This window comes from Vitis riparia, chromosome 8 (genome assembly GCF_004353265.1).
Source record: "Vitis riparia cultivar Riparia Gloire de Montpellier isolate 1030 chromosome 8, EGFV_Vit.rip_1.0, whole genome shotgun sequence".
Taxonomy (NCBI): domain Eukaryota; kingdom Viridiplantae; phylum Streptophyta; class Magnoliopsida; order Vitales; family Vitaceae; genus Vitis; species Vitis riparia.
The window spans coordinates 11,811,105-11,829,549 of record NC_048438.1 but is presented as its reverse complement, the minus strand read 5'-3'; the positions used below and the strand labels follow the sequence as shown (position 1 = coordinate 11,829,549).

The 18,445-nt window shown below is 34.6% G+C and overlaps 2 protein-coding genes across 3 annotated transcripts; one reads left to right on the top strand and one right to left on the bottom strand.

Annotated features, from left to right (window-relative positions):
* Window positions 1–532: 532 nt before the first annotated feature.
* On the bottom strand, window positions 533–4,274 carry LOC117921125 (cysteine proteinase inhibitor 12-like). The gene is made up of 4 exons (XM_034838918.1): window positions 4,025–4,274; window positions 2,609–2,828; window positions 953–1,098; window positions 533–871 (listed from the first exon to the last, which is right to left on the bottom strand). The coding sequence occupies exons 1-4, from the start codon at window positions 4,223–4,225 to the stop codon at window positions 734–736; spliced, it is 705 nt and encodes a 234-aa protein (XP_034694809.1). The 5' UTR covers window positions 4,226–4,274; the 3' UTR covers window positions 533–733.
* An 827-nt stretch (window positions 4,275–5,101) lies between these two features.
* Window positions 5,102–18,190, top strand: LOC117920472 (protein kinase and PP2C-like domain-containing protein). 2 transcript variants are annotated; one of them, XM_034838026.1, is made up of 12 exons: window positions 5,108–5,287; window positions 5,372–5,489; window positions 5,592–5,758; window positions 7,541–7,608; window positions 7,780–8,003; window positions 9,340–9,391; window positions 13,147–13,696; window positions 14,467–14,536; window positions 14,623–14,842; window positions 14,993–15,097; window positions 16,267–16,362; window positions 17,690–18,190. In XM_034838026.1, the coding sequence occupies exons 1-12, from the start codon at window positions 5,173–5,175 to the stop codon at window positions 17,882–17,884; spliced, it is 1,980 nt and encodes a 659-aa protein (XP_034693917.1). In that variant the 5' UTR covers window positions 5,108–5,172; the 3' UTR covers window positions 17,885–18,190. The 2 variants fall into 2 exon arrangements, with proteins under 2 accessions (XP_034693918.1, XP_034693917.1); XM_034838027.1 differs by lacking the exons at window positions 16,267–16,362; window positions 17,690–18,190 and having other exon boundaries at window positions 5,102–5,287; window positions 14,944–15,094.
* Window positions 18,191–18,445: the final 255 nt, after the last annotated feature.

The window sequence follows — 18,445 nt, the reverse complement described above, 5'->3', positions numbered from 1 at the left end:
TATCCAAATTAAATATCGCATTAATGTTTTAGGTTTTGCAAAAATTTAAAATGACATGTCACCGAACTTCAAACGATAACATCAAGAATCATTATTCACACACACCATATATTATACAAAAAAGTTTTATTAAATAAATCATTTCTCTATCATCCAAACAACTTTATTTTTGGTGGTCCTTATGTGATAACGCAAAAGGATTCTTGGGTATGTCTGAAAGCTAGAAGGCTCCAAACACGTTTGCTTGCTTTACGTACAATTTCAAAAAGCAAATTTAAAAGAGAAGTTATTTTAATATGATTATTTTTATTTTAGTCAAGAATTAATACATGCTTCACCATGGGTAAAGTTCATTAAAACTTCTTCCCCCCACTTGATAAGTTTTCCTTCCAAGCACTATGCAGGGATCTAAATTTTAGGGTTCATTAGCTATTCCACTCTAAATGAAACATTGTCCTGTCATATGACAGTTTCCCAAACTTGCGACTCTAAAGAAAGTGCCATCAAATAAAGGAAAGAAACATTTGAATGCGCAATAAGTTTAAGCAATGATAATAGGTATAAGCAATCTGACATAAATCACAAAACATATTTACATATAAGTTTGCTATTATGGAACTTGGTGTTTTCTTATCCAACTCGCACCAACAAAAGTAACATCAGTATAATCAAGCATTGTGTACTAGGTTTGATCGATTTACACATATCGAACAAATGACGATGATTACCAGATTCAGAGATGATCTTCTTTCCACTGGGTTGAACAGAACTTTCCTTCAATATTCTTATTTACTTCAGCCTTGAACTTCACATCCTTACTTCCCCATTTCAACTTCAGAAGCAAATCAAATTTGGCTGAACCTTCAATGACCTACATTTGAACAAGGAACCAATATGTGATTGTAAGAACATTTTAAGATTGGAACTTGAAAGGAGAGTATAAAATGCCAACCTTGGCCTTAGCTAGAAGAATCTCTAAAAGTTCATATCGGAAAATCGAGTTGGACCTCATCTGGATGCTTTTAACAACATGATTTGCAGCATCCTGGACCTCAGGATCATTAGTTGGCACTACTTGCCATTCTGACCCATGGCCATCTGATTTTGCAGAATGGGCCCAGTTAACCATCAGTTACAGAATATCCTCTTAAAAAGGATTAAAAAAAGGACTTCAAATAAAGGCCGTGCTAGCATCAGGTCAAGGTTTAGACACATTACTAGCTTTTTGCGGTAAAAAGCAAGATTAGGCTATGATTTCAACAGTCATGTGATTCCTGGGGATAACTCAGGATTTGGAAGGAGCATGAGACATTCCTATTCTAAGGCACATGAATCAGCAGGCATTTTAATTATCTCTGTAGCCAACACATATATACAATGTCAGATAGGCACATGCTACACATGGAAACCAAGTGTTCAGTTACTTGGCACAACACTACTTAATTTCAACAAAATTAGTAATCTGCAGGCAACCAAAAGCAAGTGTTAAGATAAAGGACACCTTTATTACATTTCAAAGTTACTTCCCTTCAAAATTTCTTTTGAATAAAATCACATATTTTAAAATAACCATGTAGTGAAGCATGATTTCTAGAAGTGGGTTATTGGACATTTGTGACTTCTAAAAGACTTAAAAATGACATTTGTGATTTTATAATTTTTTTTTCTTTTTAATATTTGTGATTTCCAGAAGACTTAAACAACCCTGCTGTGTATCAAAGTATCATATTCAACTAATATACATAGACATTCATACAAAAAAAAAAAAAAAATGAAACATAAAGAAACAGGGTAATGACTAGGTGTGAGGTGTTAGATTCATCCAAGCTCCTAACACTGGGATAGGGCTGAATGTGGTTTCTAAGAGTCAGAACATTGGGAAGATGAGAATGTTCATTCTTTTTCTCCTTTTCTTTCATATTCATATATATCCTTATAACTGTACACAGGGAGTTACATGATCATGGGCAGATGAAATGCTTCAATATTTGCCAAACGGACATGCATTGATAACATGGGTGTGACCATGAAATGTTCAACTCAGCTCGGCTGCATTGCAACCCAGGGATGATTATTTCTTCTATTCCGGTTCGTATACTGTGGAATATCCGAGTTGTGTACCACAGTTGAGTTATTTAAGTATCATCTGGCTCTATGCTTCAGAACCAAATATAGTTTGCACATAATATAGCATGCCAGAGATGGTGAAGATAAAGATTAAACTCAAAATAAACATCAAATCAGATATAAATTTATGATCCTGTTGCCATTTTTTTTCGGGGGAAAAAAAGCTAATTATGCCAGCAGCAACGAGAAAATATAGATAACTAGAGCTATATCTCTCTCCTCCTAGTGCAGAAAGGCGAAGTTTCCAGAACAGCCATATTATTCACCATGCCATGCAGTCATGCTGGGTTAGACACAGGCTCATGCATTTTCAAGTTTACATGTAGCATAGAAACACATCAACAATTAGGTAACTTTCCATGCAAGAGCAGTGTGGTACAAGAAGAAATAAATCAACTACAACAGCCCATAGTTCAGTAGATATTAATCAAAACCACCATTACAACTTTGTAATGCAAGTATACCTAGAATAGTCCATTACCTTGTTTAACACCAAGGTCTGAAGAGGTAAATGACTTGGTCTCTTGAGCATGCTTAAATTCTTGCAACTCCTTGAAATTCATCCATGGCTTCACCCAAACTTTTGCTTCATATATCTTCTTCTTACCAGCATCAATGGCTTCCAGGGTTAGATAGTATATCTTGCTAGCAACCACCTGTTCTTTGGCCTTCAACACCTTCGCAAACTCAAGAAGGGCATTCTGTATGAAAAATCCAACAGAAACAGAAGTGTAAAAAGGCAATCCACCAAACCATTTAGAATGAAAGGATCAATACAAAAGAAAAGTTTAGGAGAGAGGAATATGTACATGAAATCAGAAATGAATTTTATCCTTGGATGGATTAGTTTATTATCATTTTATCCTCTTTTATAATCAGACCAACCTTGAAATTACATGCCACTCATGAAAAAAAAAAAAGCGCCCTGCAGAAATTTGACACTAGCACCTTCCAATAATTAAAATTTAGAGATTTAAAGAATGGAAAATAGTTTCTGGAATTTGCAAGAATTTTGAAAAAGAAAAATAAAATAGGTGTTCTAGTATTTCTTTTATTTATTTATTTTTATTTTTTTATATAAGCTAAATGTTCTGGTATTTCATCGTTTTTATCAATTAAAATACAAACCCACTATTTTTTGATATTCAGTTGTTTATAAGCATGCAAACTTTTCTAAGTTCCGGAACCAAATCTTCCTTTAGGCATCAAGTCTAATTTGCCAACAGTACATTGCTTCAATTAAAATACAAACCCAAATAAATCAATTTTGCTGTATTATCTCCGAAAATTTTATTCTGACTTAAAACACAGAAGAGAAGTCAGAAATGTCAGCCATATCGAAGCAAGTTCATTTAAAAGGCGTCCTGTAAAAAAAACCACCCAGAATCTTGAAACAGTCGATCGTAAGCGAACATGTTACAAAATTCCAAGTTTTATTTTCTTTTCCCACATGTTCCCGGCAAACAAACGGAAAGGATTAGTATCCTAGACAGGGAGTAAAATCTCAAACCTAAATTTCTAATAGGCAACATAAATATCTGTTCCATCGCTGAAACATCGTAAAAGGATAGAAAACAGGGAATCTAGTAACATGTTCCGAATTCTGTTTTAGGCCCCCTAAATTCCCTCAGCCGAAGTAAGAGAAACAGAAGAGCATCTCATACTAGAAAACCTAAACCGGGTTGATGGGAAGAATAAATAATAAATTATTAAACAGTACTCAAAATCTCATATCTGAACACACACACACACAATACCCTAAACCTAACACCACATGTAAGCAATTAAAAAAAAATAAAAAATAAAAAATATTTCTGTTTCCTTCTTGAATTTTCTCGACAACCAAACAGACGACAGACCAATATAGATTTAAAAAATAAATAAAGCAAAGAAAAACCTGATTCTTGTTATGCTCTTGCACCGCGAATCGAGCGATGCTCTCTATCTCAGCGCTGTTTTGGATTCCTCCACAATCCCGAACACCACCGAGAAGGTTCATCGTCTTCGGCATCCTTATGAAACTGTCCTCTCTGCAAAACCCTATCTGAGAGACCAGCACAAAACTCAGCGACAAGATAACCAACCTATTGAGCTCCATAAATATCCTTTCGCTTTTCTCCCCTAAAGACAACGCACTTCTTCTCCGGTCTCTGGAGTTGCCTTGCTTCGTTTATAAGCAATACCAAAGGCTTCGCTGTCAAGATCTGAAACGGGTCGGATTTGACCCGATATTCTGGAGTGGACCGCTTTCCATTCTTCCTTCTTGCTAGCATCCAAGCCCAGGCCCAAACCCAATTCAAAGTCCAACCAAAACGACACAAACAAGACCGGATCGTTTTGCATGTCTGTTGAGTTTAATTATCAAGGGGGCTTTGGTTTGAATCTTCATCGCAATAAAATGAAATGAAAACCAACATTGGTTTTAGTATTGGATCACTTCACTCCTAATAAGATAAGTTTAGAATAAAAATAAATAAATAAATCAAATATAAGTTTTTTTATATTTGATATCTCCCCATTTATAATAATTAAATAAAAAGTTAATATTTTCAAAAAAAATTAAAAATATAAAATCTAAATTTATTTTTATAAAAGTAAATTATAAAAATTTACAATATTTATTTAAATATAATATAACTCAAATCCTAAAAATAAATAAATAAATAAATAAATAAAGGAGAAGATGATAGGAAATTCTCGTACCCATTTGAATTTCTATAGACTGGATGGGATAAAGAGTAGATTAAAAAAATCGGGTAGGTCGGGATGGGATGACCCGCCCGAACCAGTCGTTGCCTTACGCAATCCGATTAGAAGAAGCTTCCAAGAAACATCTCGTTCCACTGTTATGAGGCTCATTTCCTTGAGAATGAGATTGGGCTTACATTTCTAAAACGGAAAATGACATGGAAAAATGGGCCCTCCCGCTAATCATTCAGGCCCATCCTATCATGGAGCTATATCATCATCCTCTTCCTACAAGCGGATGGTTCATCAGTCATTTTCTCAGTTACTATTTTCATTGATTCAGAGAGAGAGAAAGAGATGGGCGTGGAAATTGTGCAGCCAAACACTTGCTTCAGAGGCTGTTGCAGCAGCGAATCAATTCCTCTTTGTCTTCCTTCTTCTTTCTACTCTCTCCTTTCCCCAATCGCCCGAGGTAATATCAATTTCTTTAGTAATTTACCTACACATTTCTCTTCAGAATTTTATAATTTCTTTGTTTGGTGTGATGAGTGTGCAGGGGCGGAGAGCGTTGTTTATGAAGCTTGTTTGGATGGGAAGAAAGTTGCTGTCAAGAAACCCATCTTGTCTACTTCTCAAGACATTGATAAATTCCACAAGGAGTTGCAACTCTTATGGTCTACATTTTTATCCTTCTGTCTTTTCTTTTTTGTGAATATATATTCAAAATCTTAATGGGTTTATTTGGAATTTTAAATATGACAATATTGATAATGCAGCAAGCTAGATCATCCGGGGATAGCGAAACTAGTTGCGGCACACGCAAAGCCTCCAAATTACATGTTCTTCTTTGAATTCTATGAATCTGGCAATCTTGCTGACAAACTACATGTGGAAGAATGGAGCCCGGGTATCGATCAGGCTCTCATGATCACCGTCCAGTTAGGTAAATAATTTTTTTTTTTTTCTCTCTTGACGGCTTTTTAAGTGTTGTTCTGCTTGGTGTTGGTCCTTTTATCAATAGAGTATCTTGTTAGTCATGTTCTGTTTTCTATCTGGATGAAAAGAAAGTCAGAGATGTGCTTATTACTATTATGTGAATTTCTGGATATGTTCTTTCTTTTTTATATAGCCTAGGAAACTGGTGGATTTTGAAAATAATTGGTGAATAATTTTCAAAATTATGAAATTGTTGAACATAATGAACAATGATGAATTATGCTGCTTCATTTCCGAGAAGGGTTGCTTTTCCCTCTTTCAGATTCATGCCCTACTTTTTTTCATAATGATTCTGAATTCTTTTATCAATTATCTGTAACTGCAACATGCCTAATTTGTGAATTGTTTTCCTAATTAATTTTGAAAAATTCAGATAAACTTCAGAATTCCCTTACTTGGCAATCCTAATTTTTTCTTATAGCCAATTTTGTTAAAGAATGATTCTCTTTTCAGGGAAGCATTAAATATGTTTTTGTATATATATATATATATGTATGTATGTATGTATTTATGTATGTATGTACGTGTATGTATATGCACACACATATGATGCTTGCAAAATATTATTTGGTAATATTTTAGCTTCAAAGATTTGCATATCATGGTTTTAAGTATTGATACTAACCATGGTATTTGTGGACCCAACACAACTTAGTACCCTGCAGTACAATCCCATAACAGCTAATAGGCTGTGATACACAAAAATATTGTAAAAAAAATCAAGAAAAAGGAAAAAATAGAAAGAAGGGAAATATACATTGGAACTCTTGAGACAAGCAGAACACAGTTCAAAGCATATAATGTGATGAAAATTTCACTACATGAGCTAACACAGTGATGTGATAGCATATCATCAGTTTTGGATTTTTAATTTTTGAAGCTATCCTAAGGTGTCCGTAGATATTAGATACTTAAAAAACAAAAACAAAAACAAAAATAAACACCATTTTTGCATTTAATTGTTTCATCATTTATTCTTTCAACTAACTTTTGTTACATGTGAGGTTAGGAATACATTCTTTTCAGCTAGGGTTTTTTATGAAAGAAATGTGTTAGTTATGCGTCAAAAATCACTGTTATGATGCATATAAGTTTCTTTTGATACTTGACAAACCTGTCTTTCATAAACAGCTAACTTGTCATGTAAAAGCTTTTAAATCTGAATAGGTCCATGCCAACTCTAGTATGTAAATGGAAATATAGTTATCAGCTGATACTTCAAAACATGACATAATAGAGAGACCCCAAAGCTTCTGTTGTGGTAACTTAATGAACTAGTCTTGCTTTTCGTATTCAAAGCTATCATTTAAAACCAATTTGCCTTTATGAATATTGCCTCCTTTTTTTATTTTATATATATATATGGTCTCAATTGGATTTCATAACCAATATTGAAAAGTTACTAGATAAAAGAATCTATATGTTCCAAATGAAAAGAAAATTTAGGGTGACTAAAAATCAATTATATCATATACATTGAATTGTGGATTGAGATGTTCTATTTTTGTAAGTTGGAATTAAGTTGTCTAGATTGTTTTGGTATCATCTTAAACCTGTCTTGGTCTTTGCATGATTAATTAGGAATGCAGTGTATCCATTCATGCTACTTCTTTTGGGTGACTGGCTAACCTTTTCTTTGTTTTATCTCTTCTCTCTGATAAAGGTTTACTAGAGTTTCTGTTGGATGATAATATTTCAATTTTTCTTTTCTCCTTCTTCCTTTTTACAGCAAGAGCTCTGCAATATCTACATAACCTTGGGATTATACATAGGGATGTGAAACCAGCAAATGTTCTTGTAATGTCCATCACATGTTCCTAAAACCTTCTTTAGTCAGTATATTTTTAGCCTTATGCTGGCGTTGATTTGTGTTTTTTTTTTTTTTTTGCAAGTTAATAGTTCTGAGTAGGTAAACTTTTGTGATCTTTTTGGTTAGCTTGTTCAACTAACATAATGCTTCTGATGCAGCTTGACAAAAAAATTTACCCACACCTGGCAGATTTTGGTTTGGCAGAATACAAGGCAGATCTGAAACAAGTTTCCACTGAAAATTGGAGATCATCTGGAAAGCCAACTGGTGGCTTCCATAAGAAGAACATGGTTGGGACACTAATTTATATGGCACCTGAAATATTGAGGAAGGAGATACATACTGAAAAATCAGATGTATACAGTTTTGGAGTATCAATTAAGTAAGAATCTTGAGCAAGTTGAGGATTTGTGTTATATAACTTCAATGATTTCCGATATCTTGACTCAAGGGAAAATTAAAATTCAGTTACTTGCTAGTATCTTGTGCTGTTATTGCTTCGGAAAAATCACATTCTACTGTTCTGTTCTCAGTTTTTATATCCAAAAGGCTCTCAAATTATTAAAAACTATCAGATACATATAAATTTGATGTTTATCTGATGATACAAACATGTTCACATGGTTTATGTAATGATAATTTCTTTATAATAGATCTTTAAAAACAAACATCAAATTTTATTTGTATATGTTGATATGTTAAATATGAGTATTAAATATAGGATGTTTACTTTGTAATTTTCTAAAATTTCAATTTATGTTTTGAATCTTCCAACTTTAAGAAGAAAATGAAATGGGGATCCAGGTATCCATATAACTACTTAGTTCAATGGAGAAGGCCTAAAGCATATCAATGAAAGGCGATAGTTTTTCTCTTTAATGCCAGTTCAAATGTGCTTGTTGACAGACGGATTGAAAACTCAATAGAAAGGAAAATATAATCCAGATTTGGATGAAGCGACTATTATTATCATGCGAAGACTTGGCCTTAGATCTAATAAAGTTTCTGGGTCTTATGGGCTGTTTCCTTCAACTTCCTTAAATGTGAACAAAATGTTTCCTTTTCAGGCCTTTGAAGTTTTTAGCTGAAACTACAATTCAAAACCCTGCTTCTCAGACTGCAAAGGCATACATTTTCAAGATTATTACAGATTAGTTCACATGGTGGTTTTTTTCTTCTAAAAGTGGAACCGCACGTGCATTTATGCTCCTTCGGACTTTGGTTAGGTCTTGTATGCTTATTACAATAGGATAATAAAAACAATTTCCATATCATTTTTTTGCCTAATTGAGGGTTGGAACTAAAATATTGAATTCTTGAGTAGATTGAGCTAGATGTAACAATAAATAGGAACTTCTTTTATGAAAATATGAATGATCCATAAAAACACTATAATGTCTTTAATAGAGGCTTTGGCGGTGCACTTGTGGCAAAGTAAAGGGAAACAAATACTTCCCCATTGATTTTTCTCTAATTAATGCATTATTAGATTCTCTGAGACAACGGTACATACTTTAAAGATAAAAACAATAGTTTGTCATGTTTATTGATCACTTTTTGGATTATTGTAATCTAGAACTATTTGCAGTTGAAGTATATATCTGTCTTCCCCTCTATAAATGTAAATCTCTGTATTGTAATCTAGAACTATTTGCAGTTAAAGTATATATCTGTCTTCCCCTCTATAAATGTAAATCTCTGGCTCCAACATATTGCAGTGAGCTACTTACTGGTGTTGTGCCATATACTGATCTTCGAGCAGAAGCTCAGGTAAGCATTCTTTATTTGCATGCTGTTTGTTACTTGTTTTGATTAAAATGCACCTATGTAAAGGAGTTAAAAAAAAAAAAAAGTGGAGCTTTTTTTCATAATGATTTTGATGGTAACTAAAGGTTTATGTAGAATCCATGTACCTAAAAGATCAGAACATCAATCAATTTTGTATGTCTTAATCAAGGAACTGAACTTTTCATGAAATCCTTGTTTGTATCATTGCCCTTGTCAAGAATATTATGATGAGATACACAGTGACTTGGCGCATTTAGCTCCTACTATTACAATTCTTTAAATGTTTCTCTCTCTTTCTCATGCTCATTCATTCATTGGAATTGAAATTAAAGTCCTTATAATTTTGATCCCTGATGGAGGATGCATCACCTTAATGCTCTATGTGTATTGTTCAAAGTTGTTTCTGCATTGACATTTTATTGGTGGTGATTAATCAGATAGTAATATGATTGAGGATGAAGATGCAGGACATGAAAATAATGAAACTATCTGCAGTCACTTCAACTGAAACTAATTCCCCTGATGCACTAAAACTCAGTAAAAACTGTAATAAACTACCGAACTAATGACTCAAATAGCTCATTAACACTTCTTTTCTACCAGAAGGCTCCAGATTGTGGTTGTTTACAGAGTCTTAGTTTTGGTTTCCAAAGAGGGGATTTCTTCCCTAACTAATTAAGAGCTATGCCATTAGATGAGCCCCTCCAATGGCATAAAAAGTGGGCATCCCTATGGTATGGGGTTCCTATTTGGACCAAATGGGGCATCAGTGGACTGCTAAGCTTAAACTTCGGAACACTTAAGGGAATGTTCTTCTTCTTCCTCTAAGTGAGTTATAAAGTCTTGGAGATGATTGAACTCATCTACAAGGAAGAAGTAGTGGCTAAATCATGTTAGTAATGACATTAAAAAAAAAAAAAACTTACTGATAGCATTGGAGAGCTTCAAAGGTGACAAGTCAATCCATGATTTAAAGAGAGGAAAGTGGAGAAGGCAGAAAAGCCTTTTGCTGCATGTGCAATTGAGTGTCTGCTGTTGGACAAGCAGAAGCAACGGATGAGAAGCATTGAGTAAGATTTGATCAACCCACTCTAATACTATGAAGAAACACAAAAAATAAAGTTTTATTGATTATGATCTTATGCTTGCTGTAATTATGAGAAGGGATTGTGTAGAAATCCTAAGATACACAAATCTTCTACTCCCAAGTTGATGAAAATATTAAATATCTGATAAATCCTAATCTAATATCTTCTCTCTGTGATGTTTTATACCTGTAGTAATTTGGTGTATCTCAATCACATTATTTTCATGCTTTAAATTTTACTTTTCTATATATAGATCATGTCACAGAGCATTGTAATAATGTGAGTGAGATGCACCAAATCAAAAGCGATTACTTCATCACTATAGTTTAGATTGGGAAAAGCATATCAATTAGAGATTCGATAAGGTTAGAACTTCAGTTCATATTTAATTTGATTTAGTTTTATTATGGTCTTGTGGTTTTTACGAAACCCTCCCTAGAGTGATCGCAAACCTCTAAACCATTTTAAAATAAATCTTTAAACTCCATTTCTCTTGGTGATAATAGAACATTTTGGGCATTGCCTTGAATTTCTTCAACACCTTCAATTCTTTGGTAGAAACTTGCTACCTGTCCATCCTAAGTATTTGTTGTCCACTCTTTCTCCTGTTTCTACAATGTGCTTATATCTTCATTGTGTGGTTTACTTTTTTACAGAAAAGAGAGAATGGAAATAAATTTTTTTCATATACCTAAAATTCATAAACAAACTTGTGAGGGGCTGAGGAAGCTCAGTGAGCATAAACCTTTATAGAAAGAGGTATACAGTGCAAGAGAACAAGATACCGGCAATTTTGGGCCTCATATCTCAATCACGGGGCACAAAATTATGCTTTAAGGCTATCTTGTCCCCTGTTTTGCAGCCTAAATTGGTTTTATGCTCTCAATTTATTTTGGATCATTCAACTACGTGAGGTCTCCACTCCAAGCACAGGTTCTACATAGGCTTCCAGCATTTAGGGATGGGTTGATATTGATTAGGCAAGTATATTACAGGACCCACAGCTACTTGTTTAGGCAGCTTAGTGAGACAATTATGAAAAAGTGCTGGTGTTTTGTGGGAATTGAATATTTGATATGAGAAGCAGAAGCAGCTATCAGCTCCATTCATTTCCTCATTTCTTGCATGATACAGAGGTGTGAGAAAATCCTGCAGGGGTCTTCTGGAACAATTGGATGGCAGCCCCTCATCCCAATAATCTCCTTTCTCAAAGCCAGTCCCTTATATGTCATCAGTTCTTGTTCATGGATCCTCAATGCATTGCCTGTGGCTGATTTGGAGGATGAAGAAGAATAGAAAAGAGAGATGCATGAGGAATTCAATTGAAACCCCAAGCTTATTGTTTCATGAAGGCCCCACCTTGCCCTTGTCACAGTAAGGTCTTCTCTCATTTGATGCTCTCCTTTGTTCTGAGTCCCTTCATCAATTGATACCCACCAGAAAAACTGAGATTCAAAAGCAACTCCGAACAATAAGGAATACAACAATAAAATGAGACATCACTTGTCAAGATCAAACTTCTAACTTTCAGATTTTATTTTTCAAAGTTGAATGTACTTTTGGAAGGTTGTTTTTTTCCCCTTTTTTTTGGTTGGGTGGGAATGGGGGAGAGGGGTTTATGGGTGTTATGGTTGTTTGAGTTTTGGTCTAGAAAAGATCATGTTATGGAGCATTGTGATAATGTACACCAAATAAAATTAATTGATCTTTGTATTATGTTGTAGGATTTTCATCAGTATTTAAATTTGATTTGATTTTATCTTATTAGGATCTTATGATTTTTAGAAATCATTCTTTGGATGTTGTAAGCATTCAATCCATTATAATAAAGCTTCATACATTTTTCTTTGATAGACAAACAAAAATTCAATAAAAAGTGACTAAAAAAGGGATGCATCCTATGTACATAGCAGGGGCACAAGATGCCCCATATTAGGGTGAAAAAAGAAAAAATCAACTACACAGAAAACAATAACACAAAACCACCTAGTCCTGATTTAGGAATTTTTTCATTTGTTTATTGACAATGGTTTGGCACAATGCAGAGCAGCTGAGATGACTGGGCTATAGAATATTTGTGCTCGCAACTCCATATAGTTGGAATGAGGCGTATGCATAGTTTGTCTTTTGAGTCCAAAATCAGATAATTTGAAATGTGAGATTTTAAAAATTTTAGAACTTTTTTTCTTTTCCTTGTTGCAACCAAACTGGAAGCTAACAAGTTTCCTTTTGGATGGCTCAGGAAGAAGCATTCAATTTAACTAAATATTACCAACTTGAAATGCCATCTAAAGTTCTCAATCATCCATCTTTCACCTCAAATCATCTCTTATCTTTATGCTATTGTTCAATGCGAAACAAGATTTCCATAAACTCTATTGAAACTTGCATCACATGCTATACTCTTTCTTGTAATCATCCGTCAAGCACAAACATTCATTCAATATCATCATCAATATTCTTCTAGACATTTGGTGGGGCTCCTTCATGCTTATGTTACTGAAAAAGTTCAGTTGTAGTTTTGTTTGTGATGGCCATCCAAAGATATCATCTTCTTAAGCATTACCAAATAACCTTATATGGTTTGACTCCCCAGCTTTGTACTTGCTTGGAGGTGCTTTATTAGTTCATAACATGTACTTCTGGCAGGCCCACACTGTGCTCGAAATGAACTACACTGAACAGCAACTTACAGCAGCTGTGGCATCTGAAGGATTGCGACCAGTTCTTGCTGGCTTGGAGTCAGCTGCACCAGAAAGGTTACTGTCATTGATACAGAGGTGTTGGGACGTGAATCCCCAAAATAGGCCTTCTTTTGATGAGATAGTAATGGAACTTGATCCAATATTGGAGCACAGGAAGACAGTAAAAGAGAAGGAAAATATCCTTGGAGAACCTTCTATTTTTCCTGCTGACCAGCACATAAATGATGCCACTAATCTTCGAACATACCAGGAAAGCATTAACTGGCTTGCTCAGGGGGAAAATTTTTCCAAGATAGCTTCTTCTGTAGCTGATTCTGGTGTTGAAATGTGGTTTGATTCTTCAAATGATCCTTTAACATACCATCCAATACTATCTTGGGGATCCTTCGCTACGTGCGGGAGGAGGGAGACCATGGAGGATACTCACTTTCTTATGCCCAATATGTTCAATGAGGAAGATATCCATGTTTTTGGTATCTTTGATGGTCATCGAGGTGAACCTAAACACAACTTACTGTCAATCCTAAGGGTCTATTTGGTACTAAATTTGAGGAAGAATGCATTCTGATGGGCTTTAGAGCTGCAAATACTTTAGTAATCATTAAACCAATTTATTATCTAATTGGCTCAGGCATAACAGTTGAAATTATTCCTAAAAGAAACAGGCATAGCTTCCCTTTTGGGATATTTTAAAGAGAACTGTAGAGACTGCAAGCAAAGCAGAAATTATTTTCCAAGTATTATTTTTCATTTTTCTCCATGATTATTTCTCTTAGAAGAAGACAACCTTTGAAAATAGGGATTTAGTTTGAGCTGAACTTTTTATTTTCAACTCTAGAAATTTCGGATTAGAATATTGTGTTTTAGATAAAATTATCGTCATATTTCTTTTCCCAAAGGAATATGGTGTACTCCATTTGGTTATTGAAGGAAGTGCAAAAGCAAAGTACTGATGATTCGTGAAATTAAATCATGAGAAATGATTGTATTGGCAATTAGGAACCATTTGAGGAGAAATAAACTGAATCCTTGAAAACATCAAGCTCATCAAGGAAAGTTCACAAGTGCCAGTTTGTAGGTCGAAAGAGAAATTTTAGTTGTCCATTTTCTTTAAAATAAAGAAATTATTTCCCTTCAAAATGGCATCTTAAGGATGTACTGCAGCATCAGAAGTCATTCTCCTTTAGATTGGTTCCAAATGCACCCTAATATCTGGGCATTTGGTTACATTATAACATGTTACATGTGACAAGAAAATCTGCAGGTGCAGCAGCGGCTGAGTTTTCAGCTCGGGCTCTTCCTGGATATTTGAAAACTCTGGGTTCCAGAAGCAGGTTTCTCCTTTTCTTGTCTTCTTGTCAATCATTCCACTTCTTATGTATGTCTTCATTTTTTTTTTTTTTGGCATTTTTCAATGCAGTCCTGCTGATGCACTATTGGAAGCATTTGTGAAAACAGATGTTGCATTTAGGAATGAACTGGATTCCTGTCGTAAATCTAAGGGAGTTATTCAGAAAGACTGGCATCCTGGTTGCACTGCAGTTGCTGCCCTAATAGTTAGAAACAAGCTTTTTGTTGCTAATGCTGGTGATTGCAGGACAATCTTATGTCGAGCTGGCTGTGCTTTTGCTTTAAGTAAGGTGAGCTTAGACTGATTTAATCAGTTAAATGCATATTTGAACGGTACCTGAGATCACAAGGACCTTACAATTTGACTTCAAATTCCGTCTGGCTTTCTTAGTTAACTATAAGGTGGTGTATTATTCTTCCAATAATTGACTATGGATTAGGACCATGTGGCGAGCTGTCTTGAGGAGCGAGAACGTGTTACCAATGCAGGGGGACAAGTCAAATGGCAAGTTGATACATGGAGGGTTGGTCCTGCTGCTCTTCAGGTTTTCTTCTTCACTTTTGTCATTTTCTTTATGCAACCTCATAAAATTATAGAGTGTATGCTCTTATCTGCAACAAATGCCTGTGGTTAGAATGTAATAATAACCATCCACTTGTTGGTCTGATGGTATGTGGTTAAGCTTTGTTTTGGAAATGTTAAAAAGTTGAAGCTTCATATGGCATTCAATGCCATTGGTTGGATTGGCTGCCAGCCATAGCAAGGAGGAGCAACTAGGGGTACTTGGCACTGCTAAAAAAAGGAAGAGAGAGAAAAAGAGAAAGAAAGAATGTAGACGATATAATGTTATTCTTCTAAGAAATTTCTTCTTGGGATTTCATATGTTAGCATCTGTGTTACAGTTAATTGAAGGTCTAGTAGGAGTCTTGGTTTCAAAATTATAATGTAGAATTTCCATGAATGAATTACCAAACATGATTGCTTTCCTTGAAGAAAAAGAGGAGTCCTCTATCATCGTAACTCCCACTTCTGCCTCAGGGTCAGGTCATGTAATTTTTCTTAGGGAAAAGTACAAAGGTGAAGCGTGAGCCAATACAAGCTGCTGTCTACATGAATAATTGAAAAGGAATTTAGCCAATGATATAAAGAAACCACAAGCTAGCAAAATGTCAAAGCTATCATCCATGGATTCCAAACTCATAATTCCTCGAATATCCAGTATGTATGCCGTGGTTCATCTTCCTAGAAGCATGTTCACTCCAAACATCAAGAAGCTTGACAAAAAGATGCCCCTGAATTAGAAACCTGCAAGAAAATACATGGCACTTTTACATGAAAAATAATATGGGGCTTGTATGAAAAAAAGTACTAAGAAAATAATGCACTAAACTGTTCAAGATCTTCCTACCTATTTTAGGGGATGATTAAAAGAGCTCTTTTAATGCATACAATACAAACTTGTAATAAAAGATGTGCACATAGCTGAAGCTGATAATTTATTGTAAATTTTCCTGCCCATTTGATGTATCCTTGTGGTTTCTGGTTAGTTTGTGTCATTTTGTTTTAGAGGGATGTACTTCTTCATTGGTTTAGACACTGGAGGTATGACCTTTTCAGGACCCATATTTTGACATATGTGAAAACATTATTTGAAATATATGATGAATTGGAAATTCTTTTTAAAATGTTGTATTGGTTGGTTTCTTTTATCAGGTTACACGTTCCATAGGTGATGATGATCTGAAGCCTGCTGTAACTGCAGAACCTGAGATAACTGAAACTATTCTGTCGGTGGAGGATGAATTCCTGGTAAACCATTATTTTGATAAGTGATGGTAACTTGTGTTTTATTGTTAATCGTGGAATCTAACTCACAAAATCAAATTATAGAAAATTTGCTATTGAGTGCAAGATGATCATTAAAAATGGCAAAAGTTTTAATAAGATGTCTATTATGCATAAGATATATTATATATACCTCTCTTTGCCTATCAAAAGAATAAAAACTTCTTATGCATAAAATTTTAAGGAAAATTTGCCAATATGCATGTAACTGGACTATGCATCACTTTAGTCAGTTTAGAGTTGTATTTCCAAAGACTCTCAAACAAAATAATGATTGAAATTTTTTTATTTTCTTTAGGCACCTGGATAACTTAGGATGAAATATGTGTCTGTATATCCAGCTAACTCCATCCTGAAGCCTTTCCAGTTGTCAGACCAAGGGAGTTCTTCAAATGCTTTGAGTGGTTCTCACAGTAGAAATTTGGAACCTACAATTTTAAGTCCAACTAAAACAAGATACATGGCCCAAAGAAAAGATAATTAAAATTTGACTTTCTTGCTTGACTATTCTCTGTACTGATTCTAAATCATCATATCATAATGGCCTCAACAAAGTGGCATTTTGGTATAGTTTTCTGAACAGGCCATGGCATGATCCATGCATTCTATTGTAATCTTCAGAGTATCTAAAAGAGGAATCTTTTTTCCTCAATTTTAAAGCAATACCTGGTGGTAGGTCCCCTTTGAAGACATTCATTTATTCTGTATTTAAGACCATTATTTTCAGGATATACATAAATTCACTGTAGTCATGTAAGCATTTGCCCTCAAGTTTTTCCAAACAGAAAGAAATGGTCAATTTCCCATGTACATCCATGTTTTGATATCGCACAATCTTCTGCCAGCAGCATATGTCGTTACAGATTCTTGTCATGTTTCATAACTCAAAGAAATGACTAACCCAACGTCCAATTTGGCAAAGTTTCATAATATCATGGGAGAATGATGTTAACAAAAAATGTACAGGAGAATAGAATATTGAAAGAAAGTTATAAAAATAAATTTCCAGATGCATCTTCTTTGCAATTCATCTACATCTTCATGCATTTTTTATTTTTTTTTACACATTCATGGTCATACTTACTGAAATTTTGAAAATAGAAAGTTCAATGGGAAAAGGGAGGAACTTGCATGGGAAACTTATGATAATGTCCTCCAAATCTTGTTCTGAGTGAATAAAGCACTATTCCATGGGCAGTTGGATTTCCTACCTTCTTTTAAGGACAGATGATTGTGAGAACATCACATTTCCCTTGGAAAAACAGATAGTAATTATACTGTTGTTTTTCAGGTAATGGCAAGCGATGGGCTCTGGGATGTTGTGAGCAATGCAGAGGTTGTGAGCATAATCAGGGACACTGTTAAAGAGCCTGGAATGTGCTCCAAGAGATTGGCAACCGAAGCAGCTGAACGTGGTAGCAAAGATAACATCACTGTCATCGTCATCTTCCTGCGCCCAGTTTCTACGGCAGAAAGAATTTACTAGGTTGATATCAATTACTTCTGGATTGAAGTTGTCAGGCTCAGAGTAGATGGAATGAAACTGGTACGCAGTCTATTACAGATTTGTGTGATTTATTTTCATACTGGGAATTCAGCATTTCTTAAGCATGTATCCATTCACTGCATAGGAGGTTAAGGTTGGTGTAGATTGTTAGATGGATGTCAGAATTTGCCTTACCATCGCCAAACTCAAGCCACACCAACATGGTTTATTATTCTACTACCTATGTCAAATCCATTTATGACCTTTAATGTAATAGTTTTCAATTTTTAAATAAAATTAGTCCAATATTTGTTGTTAAATAATCTAGTAATTAACTTTAGAGAATTCAACTAGAGTTCCATGGTAAATAATTATTAATATAATTAATTATTAAAATAGACATGGATGGATAAATACACACATGCATGATATTGTGTCTATGTGTGTACAAACATAAATGCAGAACTCATTCTGCTTCTGCTAGTTCTCTCTTTTCCAATTGCCTTTTCCCTCCCTCCTTGCTTGTTTTGAAGCCTTCTAGTTTCCCAGAGTTTTCAATAG

Excerpts from the sequence above, each read along its gene's own strand:
- LOC117921125 (XM_034838918.1), bottom strand. The coding sequence starts at position 4,225 with ATGGAGCTCAATAGGTTGGTTATCTTGTCGCTGAGTTTTGTGCTGGTC. Across the intron at positions 2,829-4,024 it reads AAGAGCATAACAAGAATCAG|AATGCCCTTCTTGAGTTTGC; the intron begins GTTTTTCTTTGC and ends TTTTTCATACAG. Across the intron at positions 872-952 it reads TTCTTCTAGCTAAGGCCAAG|GTCATTGAAGGTTCAGCCAA; the intron begins GTTGGCATTTTA and ends GTTCAAATGTAG.
- LOC117920472 (XM_034838026.1), top strand. The coding sequence starts at position 5,173 with ATGGGCGTGGAAATTGTGCAGCCAAACACTTGCTTCAGAGGCTGTTGC. Across the intron at positions 14,843-14,992 it reads GTGCTTTTGCTTTAAGTAAG|GACCATGTGGCGAGCTGTCT; the intron begins GTGAGCTTAGAC and ends ACTATGGATTAG. Across the intron at positions 16,363-17,689 it reads CGGTGGAGGATGAATTCCTG|GTAATGGCAAGCGATGGGCT; the intron begins GTAAACCATTAT and ends GTTGTTTTTCAG.